This window comes from Ranitomeya imitator, chromosome 3 (genome assembly GCF_032444005.1).
Source record: "Ranitomeya imitator isolate aRanImi1 chromosome 3, aRanImi1.pri, whole genome shotgun sequence".
In the NCBI taxonomy this organism is placed as follows: domain Eukaryota; kingdom Metazoa; phylum Chordata; class Amphibia; order Anura; family Dendrobatidae; genus Ranitomeya; species Ranitomeya imitator.
In genome coordinates this window covers 453,530,860-453,556,490 of record NC_091284.1, presented here as the reverse complement: position 1 = coordinate 453,556,490, position 25,631 = coordinate 453,530,860, and the positions used below count along the sequence as shown (strand labels likewise).

At 41.1% G+C, this 25,631-nt stretch overlaps 1 protein-coding gene across 2 annotated transcripts in view; it reads left to right on the top strand.

The window, feature by feature from the left end:
- Positions 1-24,120, top strand: part of RFFL (ring finger and FYVE like domain containing E3 ubiquitin protein ligase) — a 152,827-nt gene extending 128,707 nt beyond the window's left edge. For both annotated transcript variants that reach the window (XM_069757394.1, XM_069757393.1), the window contains exons 4-7: positions 5,965-6,042; positions 6,165-6,378; positions 9,779-9,796; positions 20,735-24,120. In XM_069757394.1, coding sequence (XP_069613495.1) covers positions 5,965-6,042; positions 6,165-6,378; positions 9,779-9,796; positions 20,735-20,913 — 489 coding nt within the window. In that variant the 3' untranslated portion in view covers positions 20,914-24,120. The remainder of the gene's footprint in view (positions 1-5,964; positions 6,043-6,164; positions 6,379-9,778; positions 9,797-20,734) is intronic.
- The last annotated feature ends 1,511 nt before the right edge of the window (positions 24,121-25,631 follow it).

Here is a 25,631-nt window from a genome sequence, read left to right as displayed (position 1 = left end):
TGTGCATAAACAGTGAAAACTTCCCACAAGTGACCTCATTTTGGAAACTACACACCTCAAGGAATTTATCCAGGAGTATAGTGAGGATTTTTAACCCACAGGTACGACACAGAATTCGATAACATTAGGTCTTCATATTGCACATGTCATCATTAGTGTTGAGATCAACGTGCTCGCTACTCGAGTTTGCATCAGGATGCTCGGGTATGCGCCAAGTATCGTGGGTGCTCAAGCGACACCGATGCAAACTTGAGTAGTGAGCACTTGTGCTCAACACTAGAGTTGAGTGAATATGTTCGGAATCGGTCGCCAAATCTGAATTTGCCATATTCGTGCCATAATGTCACCCTATTCGTGCCGAATTTTATGTTCGATTGCTTCCGAACATATTCGGTCATTTCTACTCCCAATGACTCCAATGACGTTTGGCTGTGTTTGGTGAATATTGCAAAAACAATATTCGCAGCAGATCATAATTGGAACCGAATTTGGAAAAATTTGCTCAACTCTACTCAAAACTAGCTGTTATATATAATTTTTTTAACTTTTGAAAAAACCCTAGCCTAACTTCAACCCTAACCCTAATGGCAAAGAATAAAAAATATAAAATAATTTATAAAATAAGTGGATGCAGCTAGAGCGACGGGGAATGGCGGAGGTACCAAAGAGGCTTGGGGACCTAATTTCTCTCTCCTGTGGCATTTAATTCTGGCACACTTTTATTTTTACGTGATCGCCGTTATTTATTGAATAATGGTGATCATGTGATCGGGGACTGAGAAAACGTCCCTGATCATGTTCTCCAGGGTCTCGCCTACTCCTGGTAACTAAAACCCTAGAGAATTTCCAATGCTGGGGGGCGCTTTAACCATTTCCCGATTGCTGTTTTAAAACTGCAATGAGGGAATAAGGGCCCTTAACGAACGCCGTTTTAACGCGTATCGATTGTTGTTAAGGGGTTAAAGGAACATTGACTAGGTAGGTGATCAAGAAACACTAGCGTGATTGCAAAAGACCTGGTGGCAGGAGGCAAAAGGTTTCCGTTTTCACAATTAGGCGCATTCTAAACACTAAAGGTCTCCGTGACGGATCTCTAAGATGTGCACATTTACTGATCAAAATGCACAAAAAAATGTTGTCTTTGTTAATGATCACAAACCTACAGTACTTCATTGTCCACCAATATTGGGTTTCAGAAGAGGTCCTGGAAGAATATGGTGCAGCCCCATAAACATTTTTTGAAGAAGGCCGTTGCAGCATGTAAACATAAGAATATTAGTGAACTGGAGGCAATTGCTGATGAGGAATGACCAAGAATCCTCAGTTTCTGCCAGAAGCTAGTGCCCAGCTATGCATCATGTTTGATGCAGGTTATGTCAGCAGGAGGTGCTCTACTAAGTACCAAAGACACTTGTCCTGAAGGGGTTGAAAAATACTGGGAGTGCAGTAGTCTGCAGTGGAATTTTGTTTAGAATGTTGAGAAACCACCTGTAATATTAGTTGTGTTGAGCTATTAGAATTGTTCTTGATGGATAGGTTTATTGGAAGCAGAAAGTTTTAAAATTTTGTGAATAACTAATTTAGAATTATAATTTTGATTCTAAATGCATAATAGTTATGCCCCAAGGTATTTACCCTTCACCTCTAGAATTCAAATTGATTGTTTTGTACAGATCAGTAAATGATATCTGATGATAAACTTTACAGTTTAAAGGGCATCTATAAGTAGGATCAACACTCCTAAGCCATCTATATGGGCATGTAGGTCTTAGAAAGTTGAATAACATGATGACTTGATAACGTGTCTTACAGAGAAATCCACATTTATCTTAATATTATAAGTAATACAATATAATGTAATAAAATGAACTGTTAAGATCTACAGTGGCATGTAAAAGTTTGTGCACCCCTGGTCAAAATTACTGTTGTGAACAGGTAAGCAAGTCAAAGATGAAATTATCTCTAAAAGGGCTTTTCTGTGTAATTTGTGTGTATCTAGGATGCAGAATTCTGACAAGTTTGTAATATACTCCCTGTCAGCATTCTGCATGGTGTCCTAGATGGCACAAATAGGCATGTGAGCAGCTGTCTCCTGATTCTAGAGGAGCTGCTCACATCCAGACTAGAGTATTCATATCTGGCAGAGGCTGGTGTAACCGTCCCCAGTCTCTGCCAGACCCTCGCCCTCCTGCTCCAGTCTCCCTGTCTAGCACACACTGTGAGGCAGCAGGAGGACGAACCAGGAAGGAAAAGGCTTATACATAGGTGAGTATAATGTGCATCCATCCCTCCACGTGATGTTGGGACATGTGAAGCTCTATCACCACTGTGGATGTGATGTGGAGACATGTGAGGCCCTATCAGCACTGTGGATGTGATGTGGGGGACATTTGACGCTCTATCACCACTGTGGATGTGATTTGGAGACATGTGAGGCTCTATCACCACTGTGGATGTGATGTGGGGACATGTGGAGCTCTATCACCACTAGATGTGATGTGGGGACATGTGAAGCTCTATCACCACTAGATGTGATGTGGGGACATGTGAAGCTCTATCACCACTGTGGATGTGATGTGGAGACATGTGAGGCTCTATCACCACTGTGGATGTGATGTGGAGACATGTGAAGCTCTATCACCACTGTAGATGTGATGTGGGGGACATGTGAAGCTCTATCACCACTGTGGATGTGATGTGGGGGACATGTGAGGCTCTATCACCACTGTGGATGTGATGTGGAGACATGTGAAGCTCTATCACCACTGTGGATGTGATGTGGGGGACATGTGAAGCTCTATCACCACTGTGGATGTGATGTGGAGACATGTGATGCTCTATCACCACTGTGGATGTGATGTGGGGGACATGTGAAGCTCTATCACCACTGTGGATGTAATGTGGGGGACATGTGAGGCTCTATCACCACTGTGGATGTGATGTGGGGGACATGTGAGGCTCTATCACCACTGTGGATGTGATGTAGAGTGTAGTAATTGTGCAGCTTTGCACACACAGGACACTGCTCAGTTATTATTTCCAATACTGCAGTGATTAGGTCAGCGCAGGGGCAGATTACTGACAGTCAATGAGTGTGGCTAGGGCTGTGCTGGACCCTGAGACCAGGGCGGTGCCAGCTCTGGATGTGTGCTTAGATGAAGTCCAGGGAGCTGTCAAGTTTGGTAGAGCCGCAGGTGAACTAAGTGTTTTGCAGGGCATGAAGTGAAATGAAGAAACAAAAAAACAAAATGTATAGAGGTGTTGTATATTACAGGTTGGACAACCTCTTTAACCATAATAGTACCTCTTCGAAGTACTATTACGCTTATGTCGGTACCCCCCGCTTTGATGTGGGCTCTGGCGGTGAGCCAACATCTTTTAAGGGACATGTCAGCTGTTTTGAACAGCTGACATGTGCCAGCAATAGCCGCGTGTGGAATCATGATCCACCCATGGCTATTAACTAGTTAAATGCCACTGTCAAACCCTAACAGCAGCATTGAAATCGCATTTCCAGCCATCGGACCGTAAATACACACATCGGTGACAACCGTCATGTGATCAGTTGTCATCGGTTCGTCGGCATGACAACCAGAGGTCACCTTGAGACCTCTATGGTTCAGTGCCGGATTTCTATTAGCGCCACCCAGTGGTCAGCACTCATAGCAAGTCAGCAATTTGGCTACATAGAGGTGAACTGATCATCGGATCTATGTAGCAGAGCTGATCGAGTTGTCCCAGCTTCTAGCCTCCTATGTGACTATTGAAGCATGGCAAAAGTAAAAAAAAGTTTTTAAAAATATAAAAAAATATAGAAGCTCAAATCACCCCCCTTTCGCCCCATTCAAAATAAAACAATGAAAAAAATCAAACCTACATATATTTGGTATCAGAATCGCCCGATCTATCAATAAAATAAGGATTAACCTGATCGCTAAACGGCTTAGCGAAAAAAAAGTAAAAATTCCAGAATTAAGTTTTTTTGGTCGCCGCGACATTGCATTAAAATGCAATAACAGGTGATCAAACGTATCTGCACCAAAATGGTATCGATAAAAACTTCAGCTCGATGCGCAAAAAATAAGCCCTCACTCGACCCAAGATCCCAAAAAATGGAGACGCTACGGGTATCGGAAAATTGCGCAATTTATTTAGCAAAGTTTGGAATTTATTTTTCACCACTTACAGTACATAAAAAAGAACCTAGACATGTTAGGTGTCTATGAACTCGTAATGACCTGGAGAATAATAATGGCAGGTCAGTTTTGGCATTTAGTGAACCTAGCAAAAAAGCCAAACAAAAAAACAAGTGTGGGATTGCACTTTTTTTGCAATTTCACCGCACTTGGAATTTTTTTCCTGTTTTCTAGTACACGACATGGTAAAACCAATGATGTGGTTCAAAAGTACAACTCGTCTGCCCTTGGCCCCCCTCTGGGGTAATACCCAGTTTCTCCCGGGTGTAGAATCTCTCAGAAATTTTCGCTTATGGGTTGTGGCGGGAATAACAAAAGTTCACCATCTTTTCAATATAGATGGGATTATCCCGTTTTCAGCCCTGAGCGAAAAACATCATCTCCCTCCGGGAGAAATATTTCGCTATTTACAACTTAAAAATTTTGTCCAATCACTCTTAAATTCTATACCCCCTTATTCTTTTACTCCCTTTGAACAGAGATGCCGTCAAAATCCACATGCTCCAGGCATTATAACTCCTTTATTTGCATATTAACTCACCCTCTCATAGGTGAAGCCTAGGCTACACATCTCGCTGGGAGTCCGATATTGGTTCTACCCTGTCAGACTCAGAGTGGACCCAAATATGGTCCTCCACTGGAGGTATGCTAAACACTCTCATGCTAGAGACCAATTGTAAAGTGCTAACTAGATGGTACTTGACCCCAGCCAGAGTTGCTAGAGCAGTCGCTAATTACTCCCCAAACTGTTTTAGAGGTTGGAACTCTACAGGGGATGTGATGCACATCTGGTGGCTATGCCCAATAGTACGCAGGTTTTGGACCAGGATATACTTCCTGATCCTCTCTATAACTATAACAAATGTCAATCTCCGCAAAAACCCTTGGGAAGCCCTCTTAAATCAGCGTATTCCCAATATTTCCAAATATTCCCGAGTCCTCATCACATTTATATTTCTAGCAGCCAAACAAACTATAGCAGCGGCATGGAAAAAACCAAACTTAGAGCTATCTGAGGTTAAATCACGCCTCTCTTGGTACATGATAAATGGTTATCGGCCATACTCACGGACAAAGTGGGCAAATTTGAGCTTACTTGGCTTCCATGGGCAGAATATGCAAACCATACCCCGTTCGCCATACCGACATCTCGGATGACGTACTCTAATTCTCAGAATTCCGATTGAACTGGCCAACTGTGTATGGACATAATACAATTTCCTCTCAGGTCTTTCCTACCCCCCCCCCTCCCCTATTATGTCGTTTGTGTTTGTATGTTAACTGGGTATACTTTCCTGTTCTTCGATTGTATACTGTAATATAATATCCCACAGTTTTCTTTTTTTTCTGTACCAAATTTGAAAATTCCAATAAAAACTTCATGAAAAAAAAAAAGTACAACTCGTCCCGCAAAAAATAAGCCCTCACATGGCCATATTCACGGAAAAATAAAAAAGTTATTACTCTGGGAAAGAGGGGACCAAAAAACGAAAACGCTAATACCGAAAAAAGCTCTGGGGTGAAGGGGTTAAAGATGACACATTTCCTTTGTATTTGGGGCAAAATTATATATTTTCATCTTTTACATTTTTAAAATAACAAAAAGGAAAAGTTATTTATTGTTGTTTTTGCACTAAAGAGTACAGTAGTTAAGACGAGTTTATCAACGCAATGGACTCCCCCTTTTAAATGGGTTGCTTTTTTTTTTTTAGAATTCTATTATTCTGCACATGTTGGTAATGGCTTCTCCTTCTTTTTCTTTATCTAGGCAAACCAGAACGTATCTTCAACAGCAGAAGACCAGCCACAAGTAGTGACAAATGACCCGCCTGAGGATGAGGACGAGGTAGTGCGCTACAGCTACGCTATAGCTTTGTTTTCTAGCCAAAATTAGGTTGTGAGATTGCATAAAGAGAAGGGAGCCACGGGCATGTGACTGTAATTGGTAATTAATTCTCCTGTTCCTAGTCCACGGACTCGGAGGAGCTGCTGGTGCCTGGAAGAAGGAGAGCCTCCCTCTCTGATATCCGCAGCCTGAGTGACATTGAGGCCTTGTCTGTGCGGCAGCTGAAGGAGATTTTAGCCAGAAACTTTGTAAATTACAAGGGCTGCTGTGAAAAGTGGGAATTAATGGAACGAGTGACCAGGCTATATCATGACCAAAGAGATCTTCAACAGAAAGGTACAACGAAGCTTAAATATCTACTTGGTTTTCGTTTTATGCACTAGAGGGGTTCTCAGAGATTGGATAAACATGACTACTTTTAGCAAGAAACAGTGGCACTCTTGTCCTTGGGCTGTATTGGAAATGACCGCTAAGGTCCAATTCATTGGTCACTAATACGCTGTTTAGCTCAATAAAAATCCGAGAAATATACTTCCACTTATTAGCTACTTCTTTTAAGTCCGCTACCTCCTAAAACTCCATTCATTCTGAAAAATAGCTAAAATCCATCTTGGTTAAAAAAAAAAAAAAAAAAAAGATGGAATGTCCCCTCGCTGAGGGATCAGATTACAGCTACCTGTTGAGAGGAGAAAGGGGCGTAGACTGAGAATCAGGGTGAAAGATGCACATATGTCGGTCTTCCTGCTTTCTAGTAAGTGCGTATTCAGAGTGCTGGATTCACAGCTACACTGCTCTATAATGTAATCCAGACAGGAAAGCTGAAATCACTCATGACTGTGTACAGCGTGTGGGAGATATTACAGCAGTCAATGTCCACTCAATATTTCAGCGATAGCTGAAATTTGAGATTAAATTTACAGGAGAACTGGTGTAAAATTAGTTGTATAAATATTGTTATTCCTTATGTACACACATGAAAACTAATTCTGAAAAGTTACCTAACATGACCGGCTCACTTTTAAAGGGAATCTGTCAACCGGTTTTTGCAACCCCACCTGAGAGCAGCATGATGTTGCAGCAGAGACCCCGATTCCAGCGACGTGTCACTTACTGGGCTATGTGGTGTATTTTTTATAAAATCTGTTTTATTTTATGTAAATCAAACAGTTATCTGACTTCTAAGTTTTGTATAAACCCACCCACACCATTGATTGGCAGCTTTTTGCCTATGCAGTGTACGCAGAAAGCTGCCAATCAATGGTGGGGGCGCTGTTATACAGAGCTCATGAATGTGGAGGACTACATGGCAGCAGGTATATTGGTCCTCTAGTGATTTACTGCTGATTAAAACCGATTTTATCAAAATTACAACAAGCAGTCAAGCAAGTGACACATTGCTGGAATTAGGGTTCCTGTCTCTATATTATATTGCTCTCAGATTAGGTGGCAAAAACCTTGAATCCTTTCAAGTGACGGGCTGACCTACAATACTAGATACAACCTTTGGACATAAATGTCCGTTTCTTTAAGAAATCAACTACAGTGGCTTGCGAAAGTATTCACCCCCTTGGCAATTTTTGTGTTTTAATACCTCACAACCTCTAATTTGTTTTAATTTTTTTTTGAGGGTTTGCGTCAGCTCATGTAAAGAACATGCCTACAACTGTGAACATTTGGTTTTCTTTTTATTGTAAACCAAACAACCAATAAGACACATTAAATGTGAACTTCAGTGTGCCTAACTTTTCACCCCCCTAAAGTTAGTACTTTGTAGAACCTCCTTTTGCGGCAATTACAGCTGCAAGTCACTTTGGATAAGTCTCTGAGCTTTCCACATCTTGCCACTGGGATTCCTTGAGGAAAACCTGCTCCAGCTCCTTCAAGTTAGATGGTTTTCTCTGGTGAACAGCAATCTTCAAGTCTGACCACAAATCCTGAACTTGATTAATGTTTTTTTACTAGGCCACTCCAAAACATTTACACGTTTCCCCTTAAAGCACGCGAGTGTTGCTTTAGCAGGATGCTTTGGGTCACTTCTTGTTGGAGGGTGAACCTCTGTCAAAGACTCAAATCACTGGCAGACTGAAGCAGGCATTGCTCAAGAATATCCCTGTATTTCGCACCGTCCATCTTCTCCTCGACCGCGCTGCCGAAAAACGTCCCCACAGCATGATGCTGCCACCACCATGTTTCACTAAGCTGTGTTGGTTTGGCGCCAGACATAGCGTTTACCTTCAGTTTTTGTCGCCTCTGACTACAGTAGCTTCCTCTATATATTTGGGGAGTTTCCCATATGTTTTTTGGCAAACACTAAATGAACCTTACAATTTTTGTGGGTAAGTTTTTCTGCCCACTGTTCCATGAAGGCCACCTCTATGGCGTGTACGGCTTATTGTGGTCGTATGGACCGTTTCTCCAGTCTCTGCTTGGGAACTCTGCAGTTTCGGTGGGCAGCCCTTTCTCTTGGCAGGATTGCTGTGGTGCCATGTTCTTTCCATTTGATGATAATGAATTTGATGGTGATTTTGAGGAATCAACAGAGATTGTGATATTTTTTATACCCTATCCCTGACTTGTACTTCTCAACAAATTTGCCCCTGACTTTTTTGGAGATCTCCTTGGTCTTCATGGTGTTTTTTGGTCAGTGGTGCCTCTTGCTTAAAGGGACACTGTCACCTGAATTTGGAGGGAACAATCTTCAGCCATGGAGGCGGGGTTTTGGGGTGTTTGATTCACCCTTTCTTTACCCGCTGGCTGCAATATTGGATTGAAGTTCATTCTCTGTCCTCCATAGTACACGCCTGCGCAAGGCAATCTTGCCTTGTGCAGGCATGTACTACGGAGGACAGAGAATGAACTTCAATCCAATATTGCAGCCAGCATGCAGCCAGCGGGTAAGGAAAGGGTGAATCAAACACCCCAAAACCCCGCCTCCATGGCTGAAGATTGTTCCCTCCAAATTCAGGTGACAGTGTCCCTTTAATGGTGTTGCCTGCTCTGTGACCTTTCAGAAAAGGTAAATTGTATATACTGACAGACCATGTGACTCTTACATTGCACACAGGTGGACTTCCATTCACTAAGCAAGTGACTTAGGTAATTGCTTGCACTAGAATTTTTTTAGGGGCTTCATAGCAAAAGGATTGAATACATATACACATGCCAATTTTTAGTTACTTGATGCCATAAATTTAATTTATGCCTATATTTTTCTCCCTTCACTAACTTAGACTATTTAGTGCTGATGCATCACACACAAATTGGATTACAAAAGTATATCAACACAGGTTGTAATGTAACAAAATAGGTGCAAAGCTAAGGGGGTGAATACTTGCGCAAGCCACTGTAGGTCTAATCTCCTACCACAATTTTCTCTAGAAGAGCAGTGAAAAATAGTTACAGATCTCTGTGTAGCAATTCTGTATTCATATTCCGTGCAGCAAGAAGTTACTCATGGTAATGTTCTTTGCAATTACCTTGGTGTTCAATCACATGGTGTTATAGTTTCTCTGATTTTGGCCCAATATCTACTTTTCTGTAATTTCATTGATTTGTATGACCCATAGAGTAATTTTCCCACCACGACCCAGTTACAATGGGAGCATGCCATGCGTCCTAATTACTGAGCTCATCTGCTCTTCAGAACTGTAAATTGCACATTGAATTATTACGTGCCCTAATTTAGTCATTCTGCTAATAGTGTACTATTTGTGTGTTTTCTTTTTTATCTTTGCAGTCACCGTGGGAGAAGAAGGTAAGATTCTGGCCGCACCTGATCTGCAGCGCCATTGTCACCCTTTGATCTAACCCTGTATACCTTAGTGAGAAGGATTAAACAACTGAGTGTCATGGATAGCTGGATCGTATAGCGGATGCTGAGGTGCGGAGCCGCCAGGACATTGCTTGCAGGTCATTCTCGGGAATGTATTTCAGGAAGATTAAAAGGACAGAAAGAGATTAGCCTAAAAAGAATCTTTCAAATGGTTTATGTAGTCATGTTGCTTTTAGAAAGCTAATGTCATCCACACCTTTTGGGCTGGGTTCTGTCAGTCAGCCATATTAGAATTAGAAATAAGGCCAGTCGCATCCGCATTGCTAACGGGTGTCAGAGCTTCCTTTTTATATTGCATGCATTATTCGGTTTGCTTGGAAAATCAACCACATCCAGGGGCTATACTGTAGCTGTGTGACATCCATGAACAGACTAGGGCGACCGATTATACGCTCTGAACGAGCTTTTACTTCCCAATCTGTTGCACCTTGAGTGAAAAAAAAAAATGCTGTTTTCATTCATATGCAAATTAAGTTTAAGTGCTCTGGGAGTGTCAAAGCACTTCCCAAGCCTTTGCCTCCTTGGCTCTATTTCCCACTTTGTCCCACTGTCCTCTGCTTGATTGACAGCTTACTGAATGTGCAGTCTAGCCTACTAATTTAACATCATGATGGTGACGTTCATCACCCTGACCACTTTTGCAATTACAAGAGGCCTTGCTACTATCATGATTACGGAGAGCATAGCATCAGGAAAGTCTTTTTGAAGACTGTAAATAGAAATAGATTTAAGTTTTCATATATTTGTGGCTTGGGCCAATTGTAGCTTTTCTGCCACGAGGTGAAAATTGAAACGTTGCTCCTCCCACATAAAATTGTCCAATACAACCCCTTCTTGAAGTGGTGAGGTAAATTGAATAGCGTATCATTGAATGTTTTTCTGATGATGCAATGTTCAAATCGCCTGACTACTGCACCCAATCACTGGCCGCAGTGGTTCTGTTGGGCAACAGTGATGGGATCTCATTTAGTTCCGGATGAATCCAGGCAATGGCAGCAGTTGTGTATCATTGATTTTTGTGAATCAAAGCCAGAGGGTTTTAATAAACCCCTACAGAGTTCCTATCAGCTAATATTAGCTTGAACAATGGGCAGCGACTAATAGAATGGTATTTAACAGGGAGAATTGCATATTCTACATCTGGGCAAGAAAAGAAAATTACATCTACAGAATGGGAGGAATAGAACTAAGCCACAGCTAGTCTAAAAAGACTTGGGTATACTAATAGATCACAGACTGCACATGAGTCAACTGTGTGATGCACCAGCAAAAAAGGTAAACATAGTTTTGGAATGTATTAAGGGAAGGATAGAGTCTAGATCACGTGACGTAATTATTAGTGATGAGCGAATATATTCGTTAATCAAGATTTCCCGAGCATGCTCGGGTGACCTCCGAGTATTTTTTTAGTGCTTGGAGATTTAGTTTTCCTTACCTCAGCTGAATGATTTACATCTCTTAGCCAGCTTGATTACATGTGGGGAATCCTAGCAACCAGGCAACCCCCACATGTACTTATGCTGGCTAAAAGATGTAAATCATTCAGCTGCGGTGATAAAAACTAAATCTCCGAACACTAAAAAAATACTCGGAGGTCACCCGAGCGTGCTCAAGATATCTCGAGTAACGAGTATATTCGCTCATCACTAGTAATTATCCTCCTCTACTCTTCCTTGGTCAGGCCTCATCTGGAACACTGTCCAGTTCTCTGCAACACATTTTAAAAAGACACCGAAAAACTGGAGCAAGTTCAGAGAAGAGCTACCAGGATGGTGAGCGGATTGCAAAGTATATCCTACGAGGAACGGTTAAAGGATCTGGGAATGCTTAACTTGCAAAAAAGAAGGTTAAGAGGAGACTTAATAGCTGTCAACAAATATCTGAAGGGTTGTCACTGTGTAGAGAGATCATCCTTATACTCATTTGCAAATGGAAATACGAGAAGCAATGGAATGAAACGGAAAGGGAGAAGATACAGATTAGATATTGGAAAAAACTTTGATAGTGAGGGTGATCAGTGAGTGGGACAGGCTGCCACAAGAGGTGCTGAGTTCTCCTTCAATGGACGTCTTCAAACAGAGGCTGGACCGACCTCTACACTGTGTGCAGAATTATTAGGCAAGTTGTATTTTAGAGGATTTTTTTTAGTATTGATCAACAGCTATGTTCTCAATCAACCCAAAAGACTCAAATATCAAAGCATAATATTTTTGGAAGTTGGAGTGGTTTTTTATTAGATTTGGCTATCTTAGGAGGATATCTGTTTGTGCAGGAAACTATTACTGTGCAGAATTATTAGACAACTTAATAAAAACCAAATGTATTCCCATCTCACTTGTTTATTTTCACCAGGTAAACCAATATAACTGCACAAAATTTAGAAATAAACATTTCTGATATGCAAAAGCAAAACCCCCCAAAATTAGTGACCAATATAGCCACCTTTCTTTATGATGACACTAACAGCCTTCCATCCATAGATTCTGTCAGTTGCTTGATCTTTTTACGATCGACATTGCGTGTAGCAGCCACCACAGCCTCCCAGACACTGTTCCGAGAGGTGTACTGTTTTCCCTCCCTGTAGATCTCAAATTTTATGAGGGACCACACGTTCTCTATGGGGTTAAGATCAGGTGAACAAGGGGGCCATGTCATTATTTTTTCTTCTTTGAGACCTTTACTGGCCAGCCAAGCTGTGGAGTAGTTGGAGGCATGTGATGGAGCATTGTCCTGCATGAAAATCATGTTTTTCTTGAATGATACTGACTTCTTCCTGTAACTTCTTGAAGAAGTTGTCTTCCAGAAACTGGCAGTAGGTCTGGGAGTTGAACTTTACTCCATCCTCAACCCGAAAAGGTCCCACAAGTTCATCTTTGATGATACCAGTCCATACCAGTACCCCACCTCCACCTTGCTGGCATCTGAGCCGGAGTAGAGCTCTCTGCCCTTTACTGATCCAGCCTCTGGCCCATCCATGTGGTCCATCAAAAGTCACTCTCATTTCATCAGTCCATAAAACCCTTGAAATGTCAGTCTTAAGATATTTCTTAGCTCAGTCTTGACGTTTTATCTTATGTTTCTTGTTCAAAGGTGGTCGTTTTTCAGCCTTCCTTACCTTGGCCATGTCCCTGAGTATCGCACACCTTGTGCGTTTTGTTACTCCAGCTCTGAAATATGGCAAAACTGGTGGCAAATGGCATCTTGGCAGCTTCATGCTTGATTTTCCTCAATTCATGGGCAGTTATTTTGCGCCTTTTTTTTGCCCAACACGCTTCTTGCGACCCTGTTAGCTATTTGCCATGAAATACTTGATTGTTCGGTGATCACACTTCAAAAGTTTGGCAATTTCAAGACTGCTGCATCCCTCTGCAAGACATCTCACAATTTTGGACTTTTCAGAGCCCGTTAAATCTCTCTTCTGACCCATTTTGCCAAAGGAAAGAAATTTGCCCAATAATTAAGCACACCGTATATAGGGTTTTGATGTCATTAGACAACACCCCTCCTCATTACAGAAATGCACATCACCTGATTTACTTAATTGGTAGTTGGCTCTCAAGCCTGAACAGCTTGGAGTAGGACAACATGTATAAAAAGTATCATGTGATCCAAATACAACTTGCCTAATAATTCTGCACACAGTGTATATGAGATGGTTTAGTGAATTCTGCATTGAGCAGGGGGTTGGACACACTGACCATGAAGGTCCCTTCCAGCTCAAACATTCTATGATTGTATATCATATTAGCCCCTACTACTGAAATCACATCAGCTTTACAGAAGCCTGATGTAGATAAAGCATTGCAGCAATCATCCGTCACCTTCAACCAGTGTAGTATAATAGTTAATCACTTCCTCCAGTTTACAATTGCATATTACCTTTCCGTAATTATCTCCCTCCCACACTCCTCCATTGTGTAATAAATATTACAATCAGTAAAATTAATTTAATTCACACACTTCTGATACATATGGTTATGACCAAAAGTTTTGGCACCCTTGAAATTGTTCCAGAAAGTGAAGTATTTCTCCCAGAAAATTAATGCAGGCGCACATGTTTTGTTATACACGTTTATTTCCTTTGTGTGTGTTGGAATAACACTACTACACACTACTGTTTACCGAAAATGGAATGAGGCCTATAAAGAAAAACACAACATATCTACAGTCAAATATGGTGGCGGTACAAAGATGCATTGGGGTTGTTTTCCTGCCTTGGGCACAGGGTGACTGGCTTGTGTTCAAGGCATCATGAAATCTAAAGATTACCAATGGATTTTAAGTCAGTATAGTGCCCAGTGTCAGAAAGCTGGGCTTGTGTCCTAGATCATGGGTCTTCCAGCAGAATAATGACCCAGAAATGGATGTAAACAAAGCGCTGGTGAGTTCTGAAGTGGCCAGCATTGAGGCCGGATCTGAATCCCATTGAACGCCTGTGGAGAGATCTTAAAATTGCTGTTGGGAGAAGGTACCCTTCAAATATGTTTGCAAAAGAAGAGTGGTTCAAAACTCCAATTGAAAGACCAGTTGAGAGGTGTAAGAAGCTTGTTGATGGTTATAGGAAGCAATTGATTGCAGTTATTTATTCCAAAGTGCGTGCAACTAAATAATTTGAGGGTGCCAACAATTTTGTCTGGCCCAATTTTGGGGTTTTGTGTGACATTATGTCCAATTTCCCTCTCTTTCCTGTCTTTTTGTGTTGTTCCAATACACACAAAGAAAATAAACATGTGTAATTGCAATAATGTTTGGGGACACAATTATGGCACAATTTCAAGGGTTCCAACACTTTCGGCCTTGACTGTAGGTATATTTATACACCCTGGACTCAGAAATCACCACCCTCTGTCCCACCTCAAGATCCAGAGCGAGTCAGCAGCACTCAACAACCTTTGTTGTGTCAATCACAGGAATTCTCCTACCTATTCAATCTCAGGCACTGCATCAGTCACGTATATACAGTATGCACATGATAATTTACACATTACAAACACTAGGCGTTGCAGAATTGCCGTGGAAATTTCCTCGGCAATTCTGCGCCTCCTGCCGCAGGTATATCGCATGCGGAATTGGCATGCATATTCCCGCAGAAAACTAGCGTTTTGCAAGCATAATTAGCTTGCAGAATGCTAGCGTTTTCCAAGCGATCTGTAGCATCGCTTGGAAAATTGATTGACAGGTTGGTCACACTTGTCAAACAGTGTTTGACAAGTGTGAACAACTTTTTACTATTGATGCAGCCTATGCCGCATCAATAGTAAAAAGATCTATTGTAAAAAATAATATAAAAAAGAAATGGTTATACTCACCTACCGCAAACAGCCGATCTCCTCAGCGGCTTCCGTTCCTATAGATGGTGTGTGTGCAGGACCTTCGATGATGTCACGTGACCGCGACATCATCGCAGGTCCTTCACACACCATCTACAGGAACGGAAGCGGCCGCGTGCAGCGCTGAGGGGCAGGAAGACTCCGGGGGCCATCGAAGGTGAGTATATCACGATTTTTTTATTTTAATTCTTCTTTTTTTTAACAATTATATGGTGCCCAGTCCGTGGAGGAGAGTCTCCTCTCCTCCACCCTGAGTACCAACCGCACATGATCTGCTTACTTCCCGCATGGTTGGCATAGCCCCATGCGGGAAGTAAGCAAATCAATGCATTCTTAGGTGTGCGGAATCCCCACGATTCCGCAAATTTAATGAACATGCTGCGTTTTTTTCTGGAATGCAAATCCGCTGAGGAAAGAAATGCAGCATGTGCACAAAAAATGCGGATTGCATTCTATTAAATAGGATGTTTAATGTGAGCGTTTTTTTCGCGGTTTTATAGCGTTTTTATAGTGAAAAAACGCGAAAAAAACTTGAAAAATATGCTACGTGTGCACACAGCCATACATAGTTCTCACACAGACACAGGCAGATATAAAATCTGCAAATATACATAACACATATCTACACACTGACATTATTGTGATGCACTTGTTCAGGTGATTTATTTTCTTTGCTCATTCACAGATGTAATAGCAATAACTTTTTTTACTTGAACTTCACTATATAAAGTCTTGCTTTTTTGTAAGACAAGCTTTAGTTTAAGTTTCATTTTGCTAAACACACCTGCATTTTTGTCTAATGCCAAAAACACACACAATAAAACCAATCACACCTTATGTAATTTACCTATCACCATAAAAAGAATCTGCTTACTGTATCCTATGTCTACTTGCGATTACAAGGATACCAAATAAGTCAGTTATTTTCTTAATTCTGACTTGTTTTTTTAAATGCATTAAAATATTATTATTTTTTTAAAATTATCTTTATAGGAAAAAGTCTGACTTTTTTACCTCTAATGTGCAAGGATAGCTACTATAGAGATACAGTATATAGAGATGTACTGGTATATTGAGATACATCTTTATGTACCAGTACAATATTCCTGTAAAGAATAAGAATACTGTTCAGATATTTAGAGAGTAAATTCTCCTGTGTGGCTTAATGTTAAAGCCGCTGCATGCCATGGTTCCAAAGGTTGTGGGTTTGAATCACGGGAATACCACACTTCAAGAAAATCAAATAAATAACTACAGTATGTATGAATGTATCTACAAAGCACAAACAGCTGCCAGGGCCTCTCTCCCGAAGTGCAGAGTCAGAGAAACAGAACAATGTCAGTAGTGTCCTTACTAAGAAACATGCAGTGAGATTAAACCCATGTCCCCCATACGTCAGACTAAAGGTACCGTCACACTTAGCGACGCTGCAGCGATACCGACAACGATCCGGATCGCTGCAGCGTCACTGTTTGGTCGCTGGAGAGCTGTCACACAGACAGCTCTCCAGCGACCAACGATCCCGAGGTCCCCGGTAACCAGGGTAAACATCGGGTAACTAAGCGCAGGGCCGCGCTTAGTAACCCGATGTTTACCCTGGTTACCAGCGTAAAAAAACAAACAGTACATACTTACATTCAGCTGTCTGTCCCTTGCCGTCTGGTTCCTGCACTGACTGCTGGCCGTAAAGTGAAAGCACAGCACAGCGGTGAGTCACACAGCGGTGACTCACCGCTGTGGCTGTGCTCTGCTTTCACTTTACGGCCAGCACTCAGTGCAGGAACCAGACGGCAAGGGACAGACAGCTGAATGTAAGTATGTACTGTTTGTTTTTTTACGCTGGTAACCAGGGTAAACATCGGGTTACTAAGCGCGGCCCTGCGCTTAGTTACCCGATGTTTACCCTGGTTACCAGTGAAGACATCGCTGAATCGGTGTCACACACGCCGATTCAGCGATGTCTACGGGGAGTCCAGCGACGAAATAAAGTTCTGGACTTTCTTCCCCGACCAGCGATCTCCCAGCAGGGGCCTGATCGCTGCTGCCTGTCACACTGGACGATATCGCTAGCGAGGACGCTGCAACGTCACGGATCGCTAGCGATATCGTCTAGTGTGACAGTACCTTAAGTGTTACATATTTACACCGTGTCCTGAAGCAGGACAACAGGAGGTCTGTTACGGAGACATCGCTGTGCTAAAGTAAGTAACAGGGGGCTGCATCTGCCATGAGGCGGGATCTCGACTCAGGCGATTGTCTTTCTTTAGTATAGCCACGTGTAACCTGTTTAGATGGCACAGGCTAACATCAATCCACCGGTTATTATATGACGCATCAACCTGATCATATTGTTTAAATAATGTATTGTGGTTGCAGATTCTACGCCCCTGGCGCAGATTGTTACAAATAAACCCATGGGCACATTTAATTGTCACCTACTTCCAGCACATCACTGTCACTTGTTTATGTATAAGTGACATTTACAGTTTTCACACCATCAACCAATGGTCGATTGGATGTCTTAGTACAATCATTGCACAAACAGTGGCTTGCAAAAGTATTTACCTCCTCATCATTTTTCATGTTTTGCTACATAAGAACCTGGAATTTCACGGTTGTTTTTTGTTTGTTTGCATCAGTTCATGTAGACAACATGTCTACAACTGTGAACATTTGGTTTTCTTTTCATTGTGAATCAAACAACAAATAGGAGAAAATAACTGAAAACTTCAGTGTGCATAACTACTCACCCCCCTAAATTCAGTACTTTGTAGTTTGTAGAGCCTCCTTTTGTGGCAATTACAGCTGCAAGTTGTTTTGGATAAGTCTCTGAACTTTCCACACCTTGCCACTGGGATTTTTGCCCATTCCTCAACGCAAAAATGCTCCAGCTCCTTCAAGTTAGAAGTTTCCTCTGGTGAACAGCAATCTTCACGTCTGACCACAGATTCGCAATTTGATTGAGATGTGGGCTTTGACTGGGCAACTCCAAAAGACAGGTTTCCCTTTAAACCACTTGTGTTGCTTTAGAAAAGTGAAACCAGTTTGGCTCAAGAATATCCCTGTATTTCGCACCATCCATCCTCCCCCTCAACTAAGGCCATTTTCCCTATCCCTGCTGCCAAAAACATCCCCACAGCATGATGTTGCCACCATCATGTTTAATTATGGGGATGGTGTTCTTGGGGTGATGAGCTGTGTTGGTTTGGTGCCAGACATCACATTTATCTTGGTGGCTAAAAAGTTACATTTTGGTCTCATCTTACCACAGCAGCTTCTTCCATATATTTGGGGAGTCTCCCACATTTATTTTGGCAAACTGAAAATGAACCCTACAATTTTTGTAAGTAAAGGCTTCTTTTTCCCATCCCACTCTTCCATAAAGATGACCTGTATGGAGTGTACGGCTTATTGTGGTCATATGGACAGATTCTGCAGTCTCTGAAGCTCCTTCAGGGTTACCTTTTGTGGGCAGCCCTCTTTTGGCAGGTTTATTGTGATATTGTGTTCTTTCCATTTGATGATAATGGATTTGATGGTGCTTCGGGGATCATCAGAGATTAGGATATTTATTTATAACCTAATCTAGACTTGTTGTACTTCTCAACAACTTTGTCCCTGACTTGTTTGGAGAACTCCTTGGTCTTCATGGTGGTGTTTGGTTTAGTGATGCCTCTTACTTAATGGTGTTGCAGCCCTTGTGGCCTTTCAGAAATGGTATGTATATGCGGACAGACCATGTAACACTTACATTTCACACAGGTGGACTTTCTTTCACTAAGCATGTGACTTATGAATGTAACTGCTTGCACCAGAAATTTTTAGGGGTATCATCGCAAAAGGGATGAGTAGATCTGCACATGCCAATTTTTACTTATATGATCCCATACATTTAACCCCTTCAAGTCGCTGCTATTTTTCGTTTTTGCGTTTTCATTTTTCACTTCCCTCCTTCCCAGAGCCATAACTTTTTTATTTTTCCGTCAATATGGTTATGTGAGGGCTTATTTTTTGCGGGACGAGTTGTACTTTTGAACGACATCATTGGTTTTACCATGTCTTTTACTAGAAAACGGGAAAAAAATTCCAAGTGCGGTGAAATTGCAAAAAAAGTGCAATCCCACACTTGTTTTTTGTTTGGCTTTTTTGCTAGGTTCATTAAATGCTAAAACTAACCTGCCATTATGATTCTCCAGGTCAGTACGAGTTCATAGACATCTAACATGTCTAGGTTATTTTTTATCCAAGTGGTGAAAAAAAATTCAAAACTTTGCTTAAAAAAAGTGCCATTTTCCGATACCCGAAGCATATCCATTTTTCATGATCTGGGGTCAGGTGAGGGCTTATTTTTTGCGTGCTGAGCTGACGTTTTTAATGATACCATTTCAGTGCAGATACGTTCTTTTGATTGCCCGTTATTGCATTTTAATGCAATGTCACGGCGACCAAAAAAACGTAATTCTGGCGTTTCAGATTTTTTTTCTCGCTACGCTGTTTAGCGATCAGGTTAATGCTTTTTTTTTTATTGATAGCAAATATGTGTAGGTTTTTTTTTAAAATTGTTTTATTTAGGATGGGGCGAAAGGGGGGTGATTTAAACTTTTATATTTTTTTCATATTTTTAAAAATTTTTTTTTTTTTTACTTGTGCAATGCTTCAATATCCTCCATAGGAGGCTAGAAGCTGGCATAGCCTGATCGGCTCTGCTACATAGCAGCGATCATTAGATCGCTGCTATGTAGCTGAAATGCAGGTGTGCTATGAGCGCCGACCACAGGGTGGTGCTCACAGCAGGCCGGCATCAGTAACCATATAGGTCTCTAGGACCTCTATGGTTACCATCCTGATGCATCGCCGACCCCCGGTCATGTTACGGGGTCGGCGATGACATCATTTCTGGCCACCCGGCCGGAAGCGCCGGTTAAATGCCGCTGTCTGCATTTGACAGTGGCATTTAACAGGTTAATAGCGGCGGGTGAATAGCGATTTCACCCGCCGCTATTGCGCGCACATGTCAGCTGTACAAAACAGCTGACATGTCGCGACTTTGATGTGGGCTCACCGCCGGAGCCCACATCAAAGGGGGTGACACGGCATGCGCAGTACTAGTACGGCGCATGTCGTGAAAGGGTTAATGTATGCCTTTGTTTTTCTCCCTTCACTTTACCAACTTTACAAAAATTACTAAAATATTTAAACACAGGTTGTAATGTAACAAATAGTTAAAAATCCAGGAGGGTGAATACCTTGGGAAGCCACTGTAGGTTGCTAGCGAAGCCATTTTGCCTTTGACTGAAAAACGTCAATCAATGGGGGTGGGCTTTGTTGGCCTATCAGCTCGTGAATGCTGAGGCCACCACAATGTTTGCAGCCTATTATTGTATGGTCCATATTTTAGTTTTTCTCTTATTCAGAGCTCTTACTTGCATTTCTGATTATGGAACTCAAATCTGTATCATGTGATAAGTCTGTGTTCTTGATGTTCTTTTTTTCCTTTCGTAATGTAATGATGACTGTGCTTGTATTTCAGGCAAGGGTGGCCCTGCCGCTGATGAAAACCTATGCAAGGTCTGCATGGACTCCCCCATCGACTGTGTACTTCTAGAATGTGGTCACATGGTGACCTGCACAAAGTGCGGCATGCGTATGAGTGAATGCCCTATTTGTCGACAGTATGTAGTCAGGGCTGTACACGTCTTCCGGTCTTGACTCAGGAGAACCTGAGCTATAATACATGCTATACCAAATACTGGACGAAACAAGAGTTAATAAAGCACCAGCATACGTGGAAACCTCATTTTGGAATGTCTTTCCCCCTCCTGAATCTCACTATTTGGCACATATACCCGTATGCGCTGATCAACAATTACGGTACTAGTTAAATATGCAACTCCGATTTTGACTACATCAATAGTTAGTGCCTTGACATGATTGCCTTAGTTACTTTGTTGTTGGCTGAGCTTTTGTACAGAGAAGAGTGTAGGTTTTATTGCTAAAATAAAAAAAAAATATATATATATATATTTTATAGACCAAATTTGGCTATAAACTGTAGAATGAAGAATGGACACTTGTGATGACGTTTTTGGATGCAAAAAGTTATCAAAGTGGAATGTTGCTTTGCGGCTGTACTGAACTTGGCTCAGTCTGACTTTCCTTCTAATTAGGAGAATAATCGCTGATAAGAGTCTAAATCTCTTTTAATTACTTCTTTTTACCTTGTATTTGCACTGCAAGATGAAATATGCCCTTCATGCTGAAGTGTACTTTTTCATAATTGTGAAGCCAAGAATACTTACCATTTGTGGTGCTTTGTATCAGTTCGAGGTATTTATCCAAAAGGACTGCATCAAACGCTATACAGCGGAAAGGCCTTCCATACCATGGACTCGTGAATCCTAACCTTCCTGCCTTTATATGCTGCTTTATCTGTAATGTTCAAGATGTTTCAATGCTAAGCACAAACCTAGGAGAAAATTACTTTCAAACTGAGCTGATATTTTAATATGTTTCAAATTGATAATTTTGTGAATAGATTTAACACCGATTTTGCAGAAGCAATAATGTGCCTTTACAAATAAGTCAACTCTGTTGGCATCACCATGTATAATCACCATCAGCCTTAGTCTCCTTTTGTGATGGGTCCAAAAGCAAGATAATGGTCATTATACACAGAAACCATGTACTTGGTCCTTTAGGAGGAGGCTGGTAAGCCTGGGAACATCAGGACTGTCAAATGGGAGGACTGTATTAAACATTTCCTATAAAACACATAGCAGTCTTATGTCAGTAAAGCTCATTTTGAGTGTTCTGTTCTCAAAGTATGGGTATTTCTTCTTTTTGTAGGGCACGACCCAATCTTGTATTTTATTGCAAGCATTGATTTCAGTTTGCTCTCAACCACATTTATATACAAGAGATGTAGGCCCCGATCCAAGTGACTTTTCATTGTCAGTCTTATATGATTTGTTGCAATCTTTTGCAAAAATTCAAAGTTGCTTTTTTTTATGCCTTTTTAGAGCAAGAAGTAGTATGATCCTTTAAAATGTCACATGTTCTCCACGTGTTTGCATGGGTTTTTTACAAGTATTCCGGTTTCCTTCCACACTGCAAAGACCTACTGAGAGGGAATCTGGAGTGTGAGCCACCAAAGGAGACAGTGATGATAGTCTGCAAAGCGCTGTATAAACCATGCATAATAATTAGTGATTTAATGATGAGCGAGCACGCTGGGGTGGCATCTGAGTATAGCGGGGGCTCCAGAAATATGTTTGAGTCCCCATGGCTGTATGTTTCACGACTGTTAAACAGCCGCAACACATGCGGGGATTGCCTGTTTGTTCTTGAATCATACAGTCACAGAGACTCTAACATATTACTTGAGCCCCCGCTATACTCAGACGCCACCCGAGTGTGCTCTGATAACGCTATATTCGAGCACGCTCGCTCATGACTAAAATAATAATAGACTGCGCAAAAATGCTATTTTGAACTCCACTAGGTTACTGGACTACAATTGGGCAAAAGTGCTGCCACATTTCGAAAAGTAGTAAATAATTATTTTGGCTAAAATATGGATAAGGAAAATCACGTCCAATATGCCAAATAAAAAACAAACAAACAAACAAACCGGTGAAACCACGTAAAGTTAACTTTAAAAAAAAAAAAAAGTGGAGAAAAAATAAGAAGTGCTAACCTAAAAGTCAATATTAAAAACATATTTACGCCAGAAAAAAAGGCGCAAAGATGAATCTGGGCCTTACAATTACATTTACCGTATTTGGCTGCTTAGGGCTATGGTGCAGCATGATGTATCACCAGCATTGGGTAGGACAATAGACCTCATAGCTAAACAATCTAAAGTCAACCTGTCTGTTAACAAGTCCATGTACAAGTGGCATTGTTTTATCAGTAGATCAGAGATGTGCCGGTGACTTTGATGTTCTCGGTGATGCTGGTGATACGCATTGAAAGAGGTACACAGCGTAACTGGACTAACGTGTGCTGTCTTTATGACTCTCACAACTTACCGGTAAATGTAATCGGTCTGTTTGATCCATTCCAAAACTGTTAAGATGGTGGTCATGTTGGTCTTTTAAAAATAAGGTCATCTCTAGTTTTATTTATGAAATGTTCCTGCTTGATTGAAAAATCTGTTTTAATCTTTTGCAAATTAGTCTTTAGTGCTCTGGGCATGTCGAAGCACTTCCCAAGCCTCTGGCTCCATTCCCTGCCCATCCCCACCCTCCTCAGTTTTATGCACAGCTCATTTGCAGTGTCAGTAAGCCAGTGAGCTGTGGGTCAAACAGAGGAAGGCGTGGAAATCAGCCAGGGAAGCGGAGGCTTGGGAAATACTTTGTCCCGCCCAGAGCGCTAAAGCCGAATTTGAATATTAACATTGCAGTTTTTCAAACATGGAGAAATAGACTGCGTAAGAAGAGGTATTTGTGACATTTACCGTTCAGAGAAGCAACATGACCATAGTAAAAGTTTCAAGGGTGGACTGTTCTGACAGATTCCCTTTAAAACGAATATGTTATCATGATCGCCTTTAACTACTGTAATCGTCAAATGAAAACACACAGATAATATATGTACTTTTTAGGTTTCAACTCCCTCGCAGTAAGCTGGCAAACAGTCCGGTCTCTGATTTTTATATATCGTTAAAGCTCTAACATGTACTTCAAGGTACTTCATCAACATACAAAGCACTGACCGTGAGCTAAGAAATCCAAAATACATCCAGTATGTGGATCCTCAGTGTGTTAATATTTCCATACATTACGGCAGTTCATGACGACCGATTCATATCATAATTGCACTTCAGGCTGTGCCGTAATTTTGCATAGAACTTGTTTGTTCTTTGTTGTTGTTTTTGTTTTGTTTTTTTAATAAAGTTATGTGATTTGTCAAGAATATGTAGTCGTTTTATTTTGGTCAATTAAGAACCTATATTTTTGACTTTCATGACCAAGTCTCATTTTTCACTCTGAAATGCTGGTACATATCCCAGGGATTCTGAGATTTTGTTTTTTCGTGATGCATTGTGTTTTGTTAGTGGAAAATTTAAATCTATTTTGTTTTCCATGAAAATATCTGAAATTTGACGAACTTATAACAATTTGCAACTTTCACACTTTGAATGTTTACAACCTTAATCTAAATAGTCACACCACTCAAAATAGTTAAAGGAGATTTATTTATTTTACTCATTTATATAGCTCCATTAATTCCACAGCGCTTTACAGACATTATTGATATCCGGGGATTTAAAAAAAAAATAAAATAAAATGGGCCTAAGCACTAACAGGAATGTAATTGTTAACAGAACCAACTAACTACCTGTCTGTTGTACCTGGCACCTGTTATTGACCGCTCCTGCCAGAGATTCAGCTGCTCACTGTCAACACTGTCTCTTCCTGTTAAAAAGTGGGAGTACTGGTGTCATGCTGATTGACAGCTGGCTTCCCCCAGTTAGGCAGCGGTAGCTGGCTGTCAATCAGCAAGACACAAGTAGTCCCACCCTGTCAACAGGAAAAGAAACAGCCACTCTGTTAACATGCCATCAGCTGATGTCTGAGACTGCTGTGAGCTGGCGGAAAATGGCGCTAGGCACAACAGGCACATAGGTAGCGACTACCTGACTGTTATTGCTTATACAGAATTTTAATTTAAAAAAAATGTGCCTATATTGTTTTAATAAATTACAATTTTTTAAGTCTACCCTATATCGGTGGCATTTTTCAACCATCCTTCTATTTTGTTAGGATGTTAAAGGGTTTCAAATTTAGGATCAAATTTTCAAGGAAATTTACAAAGCATATTTTTGCACACACTTATTCAGTTTTGAAGTGACGTCAGTGGCCTAAATGTCAGAAACCCCCAAAGCATTACTATTTAAAAAGAAAAAGAAAAAAAAAGTAACCCTCAACCCCTCCAGGTGCTTTCCAGGAATTAATGAAAAAAAGTGAATTAATTTTTTTCCATTAAAATATTTAGCCTCAAATGTTATTTTCACATGGGGTAATAGAAAATGGAACCCAAATTGTTAAGCAAATTGTGGCAGACGTGGTGATATCTCATATGTGGTCGATAAATACTGTTTGGTCACTTAGCAGGGCTCAGAAGGGAAGGAGCACTATTTGATTTTTGGAGTGCAAATTTGCCTGGAATAGGCGGCGGGCACCATGTTGCATTTACAGAATTATTGTGGTGCCAATCGCAGAACCCACCCCCTCAATTGAACCCTTTTTGGATACTAAATCCCTTAAGAATTTCAAATATGCGTGTGTTGAGCAGTTTTAACCCATATGTGCTTCACAGAAACTTGGAAACTACTTTTTTTTCCCCAGTAAAATGGAAATTTAGCTCTTCAAATTTTGGGGGTAACCATAGAACATGGACCCCAAAATTTGTAATGCAATTTC